The sequence below is a fragment of the Dipodomys spectabilis genome, unplaced genomic scaffold (assembly GCF_019054845.1).
Source record: "Dipodomys spectabilis isolate Male_0828 unplaced genomic scaffold, ASM1905484v1 ptg000250l, whole genome shotgun sequence".
NCBI classification, from domain to species: Eukaryota; Metazoa; Chordata; class Mammalia; order Rodentia; family Heteromyidae; genus Dipodomys; species Dipodomys spectabilis.
In genome coordinates, this window is record NW_024870927.1 from 488,852 (window position 1) to 506,937 (window position 18,086).

Here is an 18,086-nt window from a genome sequence, read left to right on the forward strand (position 1 = left end):
CCAGTTCTTAGAGCTGCTTTTATATAGGTCCTTGATGGCTCACTTTTACCCATAACATGAATTATCCCTCCACCCCTGTTCTCCTCCCCGCCCCCTTCTACATGTCAGCGAATCCTGCCCTTTAAACTGTAGTTAATGGGAAAAGTAGGATAACTAGTGATGGCAGATGATGAATGGCTGGTAACAATACAATGGCATTTTGCTATCCTTTGAGTATCACTGCAGTTGTGATGTAGGTAATCATTCCATTTAACCTGTATACCTTGTATCCCACTGGGAGTGCCAAGCCCAATCCTAGGTACTAGATCAGGTTTAAAAACTCTTGGGGAGTTTATGTTCCAGTGGGGCATACAAGTAGATAAATACCTTGTGTTTCTACATAGCTAAGTGCTATGTATCTAAGCACCTAGCTTCCCTGAGCCTCTTTTGCTCAAGAATAGCACTCAACCACTTGAGCTACACACAGTGCCATTTCATACTTTTTTCTGTTTATGTAATACTGAGGAATCAGACCCAGGGCTTCATGTCTGCTAGGCAAGCACTCTACCATTAAGCCACATTCTGAAGCCCTGGATGGGCTTCTTAAGGGGTCGTTAGTCATGTAGAAAGTGGCTGCTAAAAAGGACTGCTCAAAAAGAAACAGTTCTCAGTTCTACAAAGTTGTGTCCTCTTTCCATCCCCATAGTCTGGGAATTGAAGTCAGGGCTTACCACTTGAGCCTCCAGCCCATAACAGCTGTTAGTGGGATAGAAAGTAAGGGACTAGCCAGGCACTGGTGGCTCACACCTGTAATCCTAGCTACCTAGGAGGCTGAGATCTTTGGATCGAGGTTCAAAGCCAGCCCAGGCAAGAAAGGCCGTGAGACTCTGATCTCCAATAAACCACCAGAAAATCAGATGTGGCACTGTGGCTCAAGTGTAGAGGACTAGCCTTCAGCTAAAGAGCTGAGGGACAGTGCTCAGGCCCAGAGTTCAAGCCCCACAACTGACCAAAAAAAAAAAAAAAAAGGAAAAGAAAAGAAAGGGACCGGGAAGATGTGCAAAGAATGGAGCAGAGACCAGAGTATGACAAAGGTGACCAGGGAAGGTCCTGTGAGAGACTGACATTTAAGCTTATGACCTCTCCCTCTTCCCTTTGGCAGTATTAGAGTTTGAATTTAGGGCATCATACTTATTAGGCAAGTGTTTTACCACTTGAGCTGAACCATAAGTGGCAAAAAAAGAGCCCTAGTGTGAAGATTGGCACGGAGTGTTCCCAGCAGATCCATTAGGAAGCACAGAAGACTGAGATGGGGACAAGACTCTGAGATGGAGAAATGTTAACTTCTGTGAAGCACAAAGGGGAGAAAAGAAAAAGATGCCAGGAAGGCAGGCAGATAACATGGAAGGTTGTTTCAAACAATTGTACAGTGTATAATGTAATTGTGGTGGTTATCAGAGCTGAGACTTAGTCTTCTTGGGGCTTCCAAGTTCCATCCTCTGTATTGCACTGTGTGTGTTTTGGAGCTCTGGCTGAGTCTGGACTTCTTCACATTGCAAAGGCTTTTCTACTCCACCTTGTGGCCTAGCACTGGGAATTTGACCAACCTGGTTTGGTCATTTTGACATTTTTCACAAAATGACATTTGACATTTGGTCAGTTTGACATTTTTCACAAAAACCTTCAGATTTCCATTTATGTCGGTACCTTCAGTTAATGAAATTACCGAAGATTTTGGACAGTCTGATCTAAGATTTCTTGTTAGAGTGCTTGATTGCTTCTATGGCTGGGAATGCCTCCCCCCCCCCCTCCCCCCGTCAGTCCTGGGACTTGAACTCTGGGCCTGGGTGCTGTCCCTGAGCAATTCAGGTCAAGGCAATTGCACTACTACTTGAGCAACAGCACCACTTCCAGTTTCTTGTGGTTAATTGGAGGTAAGAGTCTTACAGTCTTTCCTGCCAGGGCTGGAAAGATCTGATCCTCAGATCTCAGCCTCCTGAGTAACTAGGATTACAGGTGTGAGCCACCAGCGCCTAGCTTCCCTGAGACTCTTTTGCTCAAGGATAGCATTCTATACCACATGAGTCACAGTGCCCCTTCAGACTTTTTCTGCTTTTGTGATACTGAGGAATTGAACCCAGGGTTTCATGCCTGCTAGGCAAGCACTCTACCACTAAGCCACATTCTGAGCCCCTGGATGGGCTTCTTAAGGGGTTGTTAGTCATGTAGGAAATGGCTGCTAAAAAGAATGACTGCTCCAAAAAGAAACAGTTCTCAGGTTGCCTTTCAGTATGGATTTTTTTTCTGTCAGAATTTCTCACCCTTCCTCTTTATGTTAGGACACAAGCAGAAGATACGAAAACAAGGCTGGCAGCTTTATCACTGGAATCGATGTGACCTCCAAAGTAAGCATTTATTCTTTTTCATAAGCTTGTGAACTTAGTGAACTTGGTCCCCAGGACTTGCAGAATCATAAATACTTTTACTTTGCTATTTCCTTTGTTGCTAGATGAAAAATTATTTTTCTTATCCTGAAAACACCTAGATACTGTTTCTGTTTTTTTGGGGGGCAGGGGTCTGGTCATGGGGCCTGAACTCTGGGCCTGGGCGCTGTTCCTCAGTTCTTCAGCTCAAGGCTAGCTCTCTACCACTTTGAGCCACAGCGCCACTTCCAGCTTTTTTTTTTTTTTTTTGCTTATGTGGTGCTGAGGAATCGAACCCAGGGCCTCATGCATGTAAGGCAAGCGTTCTACCATTCAGCCACCTTCCCAGCCCTTCTAAGTGTTCTTATATTCATGAAAAGATCAAATCACTATTACCTAGATGCCTATGTTTAGCCTTTTTTGTGTGTGTGCCTTTCCTGGGACTTGGACTCAGGGCCAAGGAGCTGTTCCTGAGCTTTTTTGCTCAAGGCTAGTACTCTACCACTTGAGTCACACACCTCTGACTTGGAGGTTAATTGGAGATAAGAGTATCACGGACTTTCCTGCTTGGACTGGCTTTGAACCATGATCCTTGGATCTCAGCCTCCTGAGTAGCTAGGATGACATCTGGCTTGCTTAATCATTGTTGAGAAAGATCTGTACAGGCTTTATTTATTTAATTAATTTATTGTAGGACAGGGTCACTATATAGCCTTCCTTAAACTCTCAATATTTCCCAAATGTTGAGGTGATGAGTATGTACTATATCTCACACCTGGCAATGCTTTTTTTTTTTTTTTTGTCAATCATGGGGCTTGAACTCTGGGCCTGGGCACTGTCCCTCAGCTCTTCAGCTCAAGGCTAGCACTCTACCACTTGAACTACAGTGCCACTTCCAGTTTTCTAGTGGTTAATTGGAGATAAAGAGTCTCACAGACTTTCCTGCCTGGGCTGGCTTTGAGCTATGATCCTCAGATCTCAGATCCTCAGTAGCTGGGATTACAGGTGTGAGCCACTAGTGCCCAGCTGGCAATGCTTTTAAAAACATACATACACACAACAAACCCAATTTCTATTTTTTTTTAAATGTGTTTTGTTTCTACCTTAACTAATTATTTTATAGTCCCAGTTATGTTTATTCATTTTGGACATGAGGACAAGCTCTACTGTTTCAAAGAATATATACAAGTGATTCCATGAGCTTTTTTTTTTTGTCGGTTGTAGGTCCCTCAGCTCTTAAGCTCAAGGCTAGTGCTTTACTACTTGAACCACAGTGCCACTTCCAGCTTTTTCTGCTTATGTGGTGCTGAGGTATCGAACCCGGGGCCTCATGCATTCAAGACAAGCCCTCTACCACTGAGCCACCTTCCCAAACCTTTAGTTTTTTTTTTTCTTTTTCTTTTTTTTGTCCTCCCCCCCCCCCCCCTTTAGTTTTTTGACAGTACTAGAGACTCACATTTTCTTTTTTTGTGTTTTTTTTTTTTGTTTTGTTTTGTTTTTTTGGTCAGTCGTGGGGCTTGGACTCTGGGCCTGGGCGCTGTCCCTCAGCTCTTCAGCTCAAGGCGAGCGCTCTACCATTTGAGCTACAGCACCACTTCTGATTTTCTGGTGGTTTATTGGAGATAGGAGTCTCACAGTCTCTCCTGCCCGGGCTGGCTTTGAACCGCGATCCTAGATCTCAGCTTCCTAGGATTACAGGCGTGAGCCACCAGCACCAGCGAGACTCACATTTTCTAGGCAAGCACTTTATCACTTTAGCCAAGCCCCCAGTCCTTTTGCCTTTTAGTTTCTTTTTTAGATAAAATCTTGAGCTTTTTCCACAGGCTAATCTTGGACTGAGATCTACTTCTGCTTCCCTAGTAGCTAGGATTACAAGTCAGGCTTGATTTTGAGACATCTCATGACTTTTACCAAGGTTGACCTTGAACTACTATCCTATTTCCTTTCCTGAATAGTTGGATGTTTCCACTTTAATAAAACATGAAAACCTCTTAGCACATTTTAAGCTGTTAGTAAATGTCTTTATAGTTTTCTTTTTTGAGGACTAGAGGAATAGATTTCTCTACACCCCATGCTGGCCGATTACTGTGTAGCCCAGATTTGCCTCAAACTTGTGATTATCCTCCTTCAGTCTTTCAGTTGCTGAGATTACAGTCATATAACACCACATCTGGCTGAAAACAGGGATTTCTGATTGTATGTCTGCCTGAGCTTTGAAGGACAAGTCAAATTGAATTTTTCGCAGCATCTTGGAATACTGCGCAAATTGAATTTTTCACAGCATCTTACAATGCTGCTTTTATTCTAGTGCTTGCTGTTACCATAGTACCACAGTTGTAACTAGGTACCTGTTATTTTCCTTATTATAATCAGTCAACACAAATTGTTGCTTTAATCCAGTTTTTAGATATTTTTTAACTTTTTTTTCTGACTTAAATGTGTCAGTTCTGTTTGGAACAGGATTTTGAATTACATTTCTGAAATTGCTATATTGAATGCCTAAAGGCAAAAATAGAAATAAGTATGTCATACAATCTTATTATAGTTATCTCTATATCTCAGTTTGTCTCAGTCTGTCTCAGATTATTTAAAGGTGAAAAGTCCATCTGCAAACCATCTGCCAGTATCAATAATTTGGAATTGCCCAAGAATGATGTTATCAATGTCCAAATGGCCCTTGGCAAGAATGGCCCCTAGACAAGAAAAGAGTACAAAGTAAATACATTTTCTTACTGTAATTGAAAAAGAAGTAGAGGGTTTTTGTTTTATTTTTAGTGGCACTGGTGTTTGAACTTGGTGCTGGGTGCTTGCCTGGTAAGCACTCAACCACTTGAACCATACCCTCAGTCCCCCAACCCCTTTTTTTCTGTCATTTGTGGGGTCTGAACTCTGGGCCTGGGCACTGTCCCTCAGCTCTTCAGCTCAGGCTAGCATTCTACCACTTGAGCCACAGTGCCACTTCTGGCTTTTTCTGCTTATGTGATGCTGAGGAACTGAACCCAGGGCTTCATGCATGCAAGGCAAGCACTCTACCACTGAGCCACCTTCCCAGTCCCCCTCAGCCCTTTTTGCTTTAGGGTATTTTCCAGATAAAATCTTGAGGCCTCTCTGTGCCCCCCACCTTCTCTGCTGATTACTAGGGTTTGAACTCAGGGCCTTAAGCTTTTGTTTGGCTTTTTCCACTCAAAGCTAGCGTTCTACCACTTGAACTACACCTCTATTACCTATGCTGGAATTCCAAGTATATAACACCATGCCCAGCTTATTTGTTAAGGTGTGGTCTTGTTCTATATTTCATAGGTAGCCTTCATCCTGTTTATTTCTACTGCCAGAGTTGCTAAGATTATAGAATATTCTTAATCCTACAGCATCTGCTATTATGTGAAACAAGTGTGTGGGAAAAGGAACAGTAGTTCCAGAGTTGGTATTTAAATAGTTTCTAAAGGAAAGCAGATTGTTATTTGTACTAGGAAGACTTCAGAGAAGGAAATTAGTGTAACTATTGGGAAATAACAGGTATTACTACTTCAGCAATTCCCACAAGGCTTCTTCTTTTTGTTTTTGTTTTTGGGTCCGGTCGTGGGGCCTAAACTCTGGGCCTGGGTGCTGTCCCTCAGCTCTTCAGCTCAAGGCTAGCGCTCTACCACTTGAGCCACAGCGCCACTTCTGGCTTTTTTCTTTTTGCTTATGGGGGTGCTGAGAAATCGAACCCAGGGCCTCAGGCATGCAAGACAAATGCTCTACCACTGAGCCACCTTCCCAGACCCTTCCCACAAGGCTTCTAAAGTCAGACTTTCAGTCTGGCAAAATTAAGATAAAATTAGTGAAGGAAGCCGAGCACTGGTGGCTCATGCTTGTAATCCTAGCTATTCAGGAGGCTGAGATCTGAGGATCGAGGTTCAAAGCCAGCTCAGGCAGGAAAGTCTGTGGGACTCTTTGTTTTTTTTTTTTTTTTTTGTTGGTCGTGGGGCTTGAAGTCTGGGCCTGGGCGCTGTCCCTCAGCACTTCAGCTCAAGGCGAGTGCTCTACCACTTGAGCTACAGCGCCACTTCCGGTTTTCTGGTGGTTTATTGGAGATAGGAGTCTCACAGTCTCTCCTGCCCAGGCTGGCTTTGAACCGCAATCCTCAGATCTCAGCCTCCTGAGTAGCTAGGATTACAGGCGTGAGCCACCAGCACCCGGCTTTTGTCTGTGGGACTCTTAAAACAAAACAAAAACCTTTCACTAATTTTTTTTTTTTTTTTTGGTCAGTCATGGGGCTTGAACTCTGGGCCTGGGTGCTGTCCCTCAGCTCTTCAGCTCAAGGCGAGTGGTCTACCGTTTTAGCTGCAACACCACCTCCTGTTTTCTGGTGGTTTATTGGACATGAAGAGTCTCACAGACCTTCCTGTCCAGGCTGGCTTTGAACTATGTTTCTCAGCTCAACCTCCTGAGTAGCTAGGATTACAGACATGAGCACAGGAGCCCAGCTCAGTGAAGGGTTTCTTTTCTTTTTTTTTTTTTTTTGTGGGTCGTGGGGCTTGAACTCTGGGCCTGGGCGCTGTCCCTCAGCTCTTCAGCTCAAGGCGAGCGCTCTACCACTTGAGCTACAGCGCCACTTCTGGTTTTCTGGTGGTTTATTGGAGATAGGAGTCTCATGGTCCCTCCTGCCCGGGCTGGCTTTGAACCGAGATCCTCAGATCTCAGCCTCCTGAGTAGCTAGGATTACAGGCGTGAGCCACCAGTGCCCGGCTCTCAGTGAAGGGTTTCTAAGAGCCATCAGAAAGCCATATTTGGACCTAGAATTGTTTTTGCTTTTGGGAGAAATTTGTAAAGCTGATTTTTTTTTTCCTATGAAGTACTGGTATTGTTAATCAGTTATAAATAAAAACTAGCTGGCAGATTATGGTATTATAGGTCTTATTAGGTAGACAGAGACAAGAGGATCATGACTTTGAGGCTAACCTTAGCCAAGCCAGTAGCAAGACTCATCTTGAAAACAAAGTGAAGAGATCAAGTTCTCATTAATAGCACACCAACCTACATGTAGAAGACTCGATTCAATCTCTAGCACTATAAAAATAAAAAGTAATAAAAGAAGAAAAGTTATTCCATGTACACCAGGCTGTAATAGAAGAGTGAGTTTTTTTGCTTTAATGTTATTTTTAAACAGAGAAGTAACTGTAGGGAGTGGACCATTCAAGCAGACATAATGTAGAAGATCATGATTAGCATGCCCACAGACAATGTAAAGTCTTGGTTTTGGATAGCAAGGCGCCTAGAAATAGCATTGGAATTAGAAGATCTTCCCTCTTAGCTAGCTGAAGTAACTCCCTCAAATCTTACTTTTTGGGGAAGAAATAGTGGTGGTATGGAAGATTGAATTCAGGGCCTTGAGCTTGCTAGGCAGGTGCTCTACTACTTAAGCAATACCTCTGTCCCCTTTTTGGATCAGTTATTTTTGAGATAGGATCTCACTTTATGTCCTGGCTGGCCTGGACTGTGATTCTTCTTGCATGTGCTCCTTCTTTGCTAGGTATGACAAGGTATGTGCCACTGCACTCAGCTATTATAGTTCCACTGTAGCTAGGACAGCAGACTGTACCCAGTCATCTTTTTTTTTTTTTTTTTTTTTTTGTGCTGGATCTGGGCTTGAAGTCAGGGCCTGGGTACTGTCCCTTAGCTTTTGTGTTCAAGGCTAGCATGCTATTCTTTGAAGCACATGTTCACTTCTGGCTTTTGGGTGTTAAATTGGAGATAAAAGTCCCACAAACTGGGGCTGGGAAGGTGGCTCAGTGGTAGAGCGCTTGCCTTGCATGCATGAAGCCCTTGGTTCGATTCCTCAGCACCACATAAGCAAAAAGAAAAAAGCCGGAAGTGGTGCTGTGGCTCACATGGTAGAGCGTTAGCCTTGAGCTGAAGAGCTGAGGGACAGCGCCCAGGCCCAGAGTTCAGGCTCCACGACCGGACCCAAAAAAAAAAAAAAAAGTCTCGCAAACTTTCCTGCCTGGGCTGGCTTTGAACCTTGGCCCTCAGATCAAAACCTCCTGAGTAACTAGGATTACAGGCATGAACAACAGGCACCCAACTTCTCATTAATTTTTATGACTAGGCCACCCCTTGATATCTGCCACCCAAGTAGCTGAAATTACAGGCTTGAGCCTCTGTGCTGGGAAAAATCTTAATTTTTTTTAATACCTCAGTTTCTGCTCTTTGAAAATTAAGATGTAATATAAAATTCAGTGTAATTTGTTGTCATGATTGCTAATAATCAATGAAATGTCAGGAAGCTTCATAAAAAAACACTCATTGAATTCCTACTATGTCCCAGGCATAGTGATAGGCTATGACAGATTTCAGCAGTATTAGTACTATATCATGAATATCCAGTTCTCTGAAAACCTCATGCAAAGTACAGTGTTGCTTATTTCTTCTGATTTATTTTAGGCTTGTCACGAATGCATTGTGTTGTGTTTATGATTTAACTTTCCTTCTTTGTGTTTTACCTTTTTTATTTTTTCTGTACTTTGTAGGAAGCAATTGAAAAGAAAGAACAGAGAGCCAAGCGCTTCCATTTTCGATCAGAAGTATATCTCGCTCAGAGAATTGTAGCCTTGGACCGAGACATGATGAAGAAAGGTACAGGGTGTTTTGTTGGACTTTTTTACCACATTTCTCAAAGAGTGATTTCTCTGACATCACTTCATGCTTCTGGCTTTTTTACCCTGCATGTCCTGTCTTCATTCAATTACTCTGAATGAAAGGGACTTATGAAATTCGCCTTCTGAGATCACCAGATTAAAGTTGAGATGCTGTTAGGTATGTCTTAGATGGTAGAGATGAAAAAAAAAAGAAAATGTCCTTTCTGAGGAGGCCCAAGAAGTCGTAACTTATTGTCAGAGATGAGAGTTTGTGCTTCTATGAGATGCTCACTGTTTTTCTGCTTTTATCATAAGGGCTAATTTAGAGGTTAATTTTTCTTTGCCTTTAATATTGTGGAGGGGGGCTGGGAATGTGGCTTAGTGGTAGATTGCTTGCCTAGCCTGCATGAAGCTCTGGATTTGATTCCTCAGTACCATATAAACAGAAAAGGCCAGAAGTGGCACTGTGGCTCAAGTGGTAGAGTGCCAGCCTTGAGCATGCAGAAGCTTAGGGACAGTGTCTAGTCCCTGAGTTCAAGCTCCAGGACTAGCAAAAATAAATAAATGAATACATAAATACATAAATAAAGCGGAGGTATGTCACAGTTAGACCTTTGAGGGGAATTGGATTAATTTTGGGATTAGTGGAGGAAAGCTATTATACTTATTAGTGTTATAAAACACTCAGTAATAACTTGTTGTCAGAGAAAACAAACTTATTCCTGCTCCATTTTATTGGTGTTTTTCATGCCTTAAAACTCATTCTAAGTTATTATATTAATGTGCCTCAGTCTTTTTTTTTTTTTTTGGGTCCAGTCGTGGGGCCTGAACTCTGGGCCTGGGCGCTGTCACTCAGCTCTTCAGCTCAAGGCTAGCACTCTACCACTTGAGCCACAGCGCCACTTCCGGCTTTTTTCTTTTTGCTTATGTGGTGCTGAGGAATCAAACCCAGGGCCTCAGGCATGCAAGGCAAGTGCTCTACCACTGAGCCACCTTCCCAGCCTGTGCCTCAGTCTTACCAAAGTAACCTATAAATAAAAGGGAAATTTTTTTTTTTTTTGGTCGGTTGTGGGTCCAGGCCTGAACTCTGGGCCTGGACGCTGTCCCTCAGCTCTTCAGTTGAAGGCTAACGCTCTACCACTTGAGCCATAGCACCACTTCCGGCTTTTTTTCTGCTTATGTGGGGCTGAGGAATCGAATCCAGGGCCTCATGCATGCAAGGCAAGCACTCTACCACTGAGCCACCTTCCCAGCCCAGGGAAATTATTTTATTTATTTATTTTTTTCAGGGAAATTATTTTTAAAAAGTCTGCCTCCTTATTCATTATTCCACTCTAATACCAATTAATGAATATTAAAGGCTTCCTGTTCTTATATTTGCATATATGAATGGGTTTTCAGTTTCTTTTTGTTTTTTGGTTTCTTTTGCCTATTTTGGGACTTTAACTCAAGGCCTGGGAGCTATCCCAGAGATTCTTTTGCTCAAGGCTGGCTAGCTCTCTACCACTTGAGCCACAACACCACTTCTGGCTTTTTCTAAGTAGTTTATTGGAGGTAAGAGGCTCATAGACTTTCCTGTGTCGTTTGGCTGTTAACCTTTGGCTGTTAACCGTGATCCTTAGATCTAAGTTTCCTGAGTAGCTAGGAGCCACACCATTGCCTAGCAGATGTTCTCTCTCTCTCTCTCTCTCTCTCTCTCTCTCTCTCTCTCTCTGTGCACCTGGCAGAGTGTGTGTGTGTGTGTGTGTGTGTGTGTGTGTGTGTGTGTGTGTGTGTGTGTGTGTGTGTGTGTGTGTGTGTGTGTGTGTGTGTGTGTGTGTGTGTGTGTGTGTGTGTGTGTGTGTGTGTGTGTGTGTGTGTGTGTGTGTGTGTGTGTGTGTGTGTGTGTTGCTTGTCCTGGGGCTTGAACTCAGGGCCTGGGCAATGTCCCTGAGATTTTTTTGCTCAAGGCTACAGTTTGAGCCACAGTTATGATTCTGTATTTTTGTTAGTTAATTGTAGATAAGAGTCTGATGACTTTTTCTTGCCTGGACTGGCTTCAAATCCTAGACTGCTTAGATCCTCAGATCTCAGCTTCCTGAGTAGCTAGGATTCCTGGCATTTATAAAAGGCTCAGGAGGGCAGCTCTCTGACTACATGTTAAAAGCCTATGCTGTACTGTGTGAATTTTGCTAGTCTTGCTTTGATGAAAGTGATACTTTAGTAAACACGTTGACTGAATGGACGAATAGCTACTATGGGGATCTTGCTTTCTGTGTAATGTGTTAAGCACATTGCATCTTTGTTTCTTACAAGAACCCTAAGAGGAACGTATTTTTTAAATCAATATTTTACAAAGAGTAACAAACAGGCTCTCAAAGTTGTTTTTTGTTTTTATTTTTCTTGGTCCTGGGGTTTGAACTCAGGGCCTGGGTGCTGTCCCTTAGTTTCTTTTGTTCAAGGCTAGCACTCTACCACTTTGAGCCACAGTTTTATTTCTGGTTTTCTAGAGGTTAATTGGAGATAAAAGTTTCACTGGTCTTTCCTGACTAGGCTGGCTTCCAAACCACAATCCTCAGATCTCAGCCTCCTGAGTAGCTAGGATGACAGGTGTGAGCCACCAGTGGCCAGCTGAAAGTTTTAAAAATTGCTCAAAGTTATAGAGCCACTAAAGGTATTCCAGGCTTAGCTGACTCTAAGACTTGCTCCTTATACCTTTGTTATATTGCTGCCTTATACATGATGTGATACCATAGCTCCAGACTTTGTTCTTCCCAGTTGTCCATCTTCCCAATGGATGGGACACAGTGCTTATCTCTGGAGGCTGTTCTCTTATTTTTCCTGAATTGTGACCATGTTCAAGTTAGAAATACAACTTGCTTTTCTTGCAGCCTGAGATTCCAGGTATCTACTTGAGTAGTTTTCTGCATCACGAAAGTCCTGTGAAGGCCAGGGACAGCTTGCTGTGCAGCATGGCATTCATTTGCTTGTACAGACCTTAGAGCCCTTTTATACAATTCAGTTTTGAAATCCTTGTAGTCCTACCACATATGTTGGTTCTAACTCTGACCTCTGGTGTGATTCATATTCACTCTGCTCATTCTTCTGTCTCATGCCTCATCTGGTGTGAATGTCACTGCCTGTATGATGTATCCCTGATCATACACTCAGAATTGTTTGTTACTTTTGTTGGAGCTCTTTTTGTTTGTTTGTTTGTTTTTGTTGGTCGTGGTGCTTGAACACTGGGCCTGGGCCTGTTCCTCAGCTCTTCAGCTCAAGGCTAGTGCTCTACCACTAGAACCACAGTGCCACTTCCAGTTTTCTGGTGGTTTATTGGAGATACGAGTCTCAGGGACGTTCCTGCCCAAGCTGGCTTTGAACTGTGATCCTCAGATCTCAGCCTCCTGAGTAGCTAGGATTACAGGCGTAAGCCACTGGCACCCAGCAGTTGGAGCTCTTTTTTTTTTTTTTTCCTTGGTTGGTCATGGGGCTTGAATTCTGGGCTTCGGTGCTGTCCCTATGCTCTTCAGCTCAAGGCTAGCACTCTACCATTTGAGCCACAGCGCCACTTACGGTTTTCTAGTGGTTTCTTGGAGGTAAGAGTCTCACGGACTTTCCTGCCTGGGCTGGCTTTGAACCTCAATCCTCAGACCTATGTTGCTCTTTAATGTGACAAACCCTCTGGAATCTAGTCTTAATGTGCAATCAGGAATCTGTCTGTCTGTCTTTCTGTGTTGTTGTTTTGGTTGTGGGGCATGAACTCTAGGCTTGGGCTCAGTCTCTGAGCTCTTCAGCTCAAGGTTAGCACTCTACCACTTGAACAACAGTGCCACTTCTGGTTTTCTAGTGGTTAATTGGGCCTAAGAGTCTCACAGACTTTCCTACCCAGGCTAGCTTTGAACCATGATCTTCAGATCTCAGCCTCCTGAGTAACTAGGATTAAAAATAGGCATGAGCCACCAGCACCTGGCCTTTCTGTGTTTTTGAACAGGGAAGTTGAGATAAACAAGTCTTGACTCCCACAGTCATACCGAGTATCAGGTTATTTGTTATTATTTTTATTTGTTTTTTTTTTTTGGGGGGGTGTTCGGTCGTGAGGCCTGAACTCTGGGCCTGGGCGCTGTCCCTCGGCTCTTCAGCTCAAGGCTAGCACTCTATCACTTGAGCCACAGCACCACTTCCGGCTTTTTTCTTTTTTTTGCTTATGCGGTGCTGAGGAATCGAACCCAGGGCCTCAGGCATGCAAGGCAAGCGCTCTACCACTGAGCCAACTTCCCAGCCCTTGTTATTATTTTTAATATTGACAACAGTAAAAAAATACTATTTGTTAAATGTTTACTATATTTCTTTTGCTCTGTAAATAGCTACCTTATCCTTTCAACAAAAAGATCTGTTACTCCCCCCTTTAATAGAAATTTATCATTTCCATTTTACTGATGAAAAAACTAATGTGCTAAGAGAAATTTCCCCAAGTTTCCATAGCTAGGTATATAATGAGTTTGGAATTTGAAGGTTGATTTGACCAAACCCTGTAAACCTACACACTGGCAGCATCAGGGACATAGTTTGGGACGTGATATGTCAGATTCTTCTATATCATAAGGAAAGGGACCTTTGAGGTTATTGAGACCAACCTCCTGACAAGCACTACTGGTCTTTTGGAAAGTTCTTAATGTTCCTTTGGTCTCTGCTCAAACATCTAGTGCTCACATGAGAACCATTAATGAGGCAAACAGTTTTGCCTTTGGATATTTTCTTGTATTGAATATTTCTTTCTAGGATTGCTAGAAAGCAATCTGATGGTTCCTGTGTAACAACACCATTAGGTTCTTTTTTCATTTGTACTACAACCCTTCAGGTGATGAAAGCACAGGCTTTTTGAAAGATTATTAGACTTTACCAGAAACCACACAGACATCCAGGTACAGAGAACAAAGAAAAGTTTATTGCCCAGAAAGGGGCCTGCAGAACCCCTTCTCACAAGAGAGAGTAAGAAGAAGCACCGGCTATTGTCTGAGATGACCTATATAACCTAAGAAGTTGGGGTGGGGAGCTAAAAGGGGCTAGGAGGGGGAGACCCTGGTGTGGACGTGTGGGCCAGGGGCTTCATCATGGCGGACTAGGATTTGTGGCTGCTGTCCAAATAGTAGATAAGGGTCCTGCAGATGCCTAGAGCTGAAGGTCACTGTAAGGGGCTCTTGTTTCCTTAAATGGTGGTAGCTGCCCTAGAGAAGTGCCATCCCAAGTTAGAGGGGGTTGGAGGCTGATTATTTACTGCCTTTACTACATGGACCTAGTATTACCTAGGAAGGGAGCATACTAAGCTGTAGAGAGGGGAAGGAGTATACTAAGCTATTGGAAGGGAGCTCATTTTGTTAACACTTTTGGTCTCCCTTTTCTACTCTTCCCAGTTTAGAAATATCCTTCCTCAGATGAGATGTAGATTTCAGATATGGTTGGATTCATTGATAAAATGGTTAGACTATGATCACTCTCCTCTCTGTCCAGTCAGTTCATGGTATTGTACTGATTTTCTTTTTTTTTTTTGGGGTCCGGTCGTGGGGCCTGAACTCTGGGCCTGGGCGCTATCCCTCAGCTCTTCAGCTCAAGGCTAGCGCTCTACCACTTGAGCCATAGCGCCACTTCCGGCTTTTTTCTTTTTTCTTATGTGGTGCTGGGGAATCGAACCCGGGGCCTCAGGCATGCAAGGCAAGCACTCTACCACTGAGCCACCTTCCCAGCCCCTGTACTGATTTTCTAGCCAGATACTTTCTCTAGGAAATAGACCTGTCAAAATAATCTTTAACTCCTTGAACTTGAAGTGCATTAAACATTACTTTCTAGTTTATCCCTGTTAAGTTACATCTTGTTGAATTAAAGCCTCTACTTTTTTTTTTTTTGTCGGTTGTGGGGGCTCAACTCTGGGCCTCGGTACTCCCCCTCAGCTCTTCAGCTCAAGGATGACGCCCTACCACTTGAGCCACAGTCCACTCCGTTTTTTTTCTGCTTATGTGGTGCTGAGGAATCAAACCTAGGGCTTCATGCATTCAAGGCAAGCACTTGACCACTGAGCGAGCTTCCCAGCCCAAGTCTCCATTTTTTGTCTGTCAATTTTCATCTTAACTCTTCCTGTCACCTTGTTAGCTGTACTTCTCATTGCATGTCTTCTCCACATGCAAGACTTGTGGCTGCATGGCTTCTGCTTCTCTTTGCAGTTATTAAATGTTGAGAAGTGTGTTCCTGTATCATTCTATGAAATAGATGAATTATTTGGCTTACTCTGTTATTGTTAAGATTGCATTTCTTTTTACTGTCAGGAGTAATTGGATTTTATGCCCTAATGAACTTACAATGGAACAACACTTAGTATTCTTTGAATTTTGTTAACCTAGTAATCCTGTCTAAAAAAAGAAATGAGGTCAGCATGGCTTTCTTCTTATTGAACTCAGGTTGTTTCCTATGGGAAAGACTTGGTTTCTTTCTTTCTTTCTTTCTTTTGTGCCAGTACTGGGCCTTGAACTCAGGGCCTAGGTGTTGTCCTTACCTTTTTCCTCTTGAGACCAGCACTCTACCACTTGACCCATGGCTTTTTTGTGTTAAGAGTCTCATGGAATTTTTTCCCCAGCTGGCTTTGAATCATAATCCACAGATTTCAGTCTCCTGAGATCTAGGTGTTGGTTTCTTAAGGGATCATAGATGCTTGAAAAAGCTACTATTTTTTCTTTTCTTGACATTTGTAGAGACTGATAATAAGCTTTTTAGTCTATGGTTTAGGGATTTCTTTTTCTTCTTTAATGAAAATCGGTACAGGACTGTCCCTTCTCAGGCCTTAAGGTACTTTTCTCCTTGCCTAGTACTTTTTCGAGATTACTACCTATTTTTAAATTCATGTTTGAGCCTGGCACTGGTGGCTCATGCCTATAATCCTAGCTACCAGAAGGCTAAGATCTGAGGATCACTGTTTGAAGCCAGCTTGGGTAGGAAAGGCCATGAGATTCTTATCGCCAATAAAACTATTCAGAAATGCCTGAAGTGGCACTGTTGCTCAAGTGGTAGAGTGCTCTCTTTAAACTAAAGAAGCTCTCGGACAGTGTCCAGGCCCTGAGTTCAAGCCCCAGGACTGGCAAAAAAAAGAAAAATTCATTTTTTGAGTCATTATATCTGGTCACTACATTGCAATGTAATTCTGAACTACAAGGTACAAGGTTTAAATATATTAAAACTCCCTCCCTCCCTCCCTTCTTCCCTCCCTCCCTCCCTCCCCCCCTCCCCCCCTCCCCCCTCCCCCCCTTCCTTCCTTCCTTCCTTTTTTTGTCAGCTGTGGGGCTTGAGCTCTGGGCCTAGGCACTGTCCTTCAGCTCTTAAGCTCAAGGCTAGTGCTTTACTACTTGAACCACAGCACCGCTTCCAGTTTTCTGGTGGTTTATTGAAGATAAGAGTCTTATGGCCGGGCACCGGTGGTTCACGACTGTAATCCTAGCTACTCAGGAGGCTGAGATCTGAGGATGATAGTTCAAAGCCAGCCCGGGCAGAAATGTCACTGAGACTCTTATCTCAAATTAACCACTAGAAAACTGGAAGTGGTACTGTGGCTCAAATGGTAGAGCCCTCACCTTGAGCTGAAGAGCACAGGGATAGCGGCAAGCCCAGAGTTCAAGCCCCATGACTGACCAAAAAAAAAAAAAGAATCTCATGGACTTTTCTGCCTGGGCTGGCTTTGAACCGAGATTCTCAGATCTCAGCCTCCTGAGTAGCTAGGATTACAGGCCTGAGCTACCAGCGTCCGGCTAAGGATGTAATTTTGATTCTTTTTTGTGTTGGTGTTGTTAGTCATGGGGCTTGAGCTCTAGGCCTGGGCACTATCCCTCAGCTCTTTAGCTCAAGGCTAGCACTCTACCACTTGAGCCACAGTGCCACTTCCAACTAATTCTTACGCTCTTGTCTCCTAGTTTGAGTTTAGATTTTCTTTTGTTATTTAGTGGAATAATAATAAAATAGAGAAACAGTCTGCTTTTATTCTTGAATCATTCCTTTAAAGAAAACAAAGATATTAGCACTTTTGATTGGCTAGTTCACTCTGGAGTTACCTTTTATTCATTGGTGTTTTACAAACAATTCATGCTCACCAAAGAAAAAGAGTAAGATGATAAGTTACATATAGATTACTACCTATACTCAGTCATAACTAACATTTTCTCATAACTAACATTTTCTCATCTCCCCCACTCCGCTCCCTCTCATCTCCCCCACTCCATCCCCCCTCTCCCCCCCCCCCCCCCCCCCAGGCCTAGGGCTTGAATTCAGGCCTGGGCTCTGTCCCTGAGCCTCTGTGCTCAAGGCTATTGCTCTACCACTTGAGCCATACTGCTCAAGATGAGAATCTCTTGGACTTTCCTACCCAGGCTGGCTTTGAACTTCTATCCTCAGATCTCAACCTCCTTGAGTAGCTAGGATTACAGGTGTGAGCCACTGGCACCCGGTTGTACACTTACTTTTAATCTCCTTTCTGGGCCTAAACTTCCTTTGTCTTTCTCTTTATAGTCATACTGCTTTTTTCTGTTTTACTTGTCAGTCTGTCATCAGTGCTTTTCATGTATAGCCTAATGTCAGTTTTATAGATATGTGCCATTCTTGTTTTGTCACGGTAATTTACCCTTTATCTGTAATCTCCCTTATGTGTTCTTTGATAAATTATGCTCAACCAAATTTTGCCTATTCTTTCCTTGGGGAGCCACTTTGCGTATTATAGAGTTTCTGTATTTAGTGACTTTTCTTTTTTTAATCCAACAATCTAATTTGAGGTTTTAGGGCTAGTTATTTTCCCTCTGGATTTTCCTGAATAAGGCTTGAGTTTTGCGCCCTTTCTCATTGGTTGGATATAAGTTTAGCAGTCTTTCTTTGCTGGTCCTGGGGCTGGAACTTGGCCTAGGCATTGTTTCTGAGCCTCTTTGTGCTCAAGGCTCGTGCTCTACCCTCAGTTCACAGTGCCTCTTGTAGCTTTTCCTGGGTAGTTTATTAGAGCTAAGAGTCATGAATTTTCCTGCCCAGGCCGGCTTTAAACCAAGATCCTCAGACCTTAGCCTCC

At 43.2% G+C, this 18,086-nt stretch overlaps 1 protein-coding gene across 1 annotated transcript in view; it reads left to right on the forward strand.

The window, feature by feature from the left end:
• Positions 1 to 18,086, forward strand: part of Ncbp3 (nuclear cap binding subunit 3) — a 50,652-nt gene that overhangs the window by 986 nt on the left and 31,580 nt on the right. Inside the window, exons 2-3 of the mRNA XM_042699448.1 lie at positions 2,319 to 2,384; positions 8,915 to 9,020. Coding sequence (XP_042555382.1) covers positions 2,319 to 2,384; positions 8,915 to 9,020 — 172 coding nt within the window. The remainder of the gene's footprint in view (positions 1 to 2,318; positions 2,385 to 8,914; positions 9,021 to 18,086) is intronic.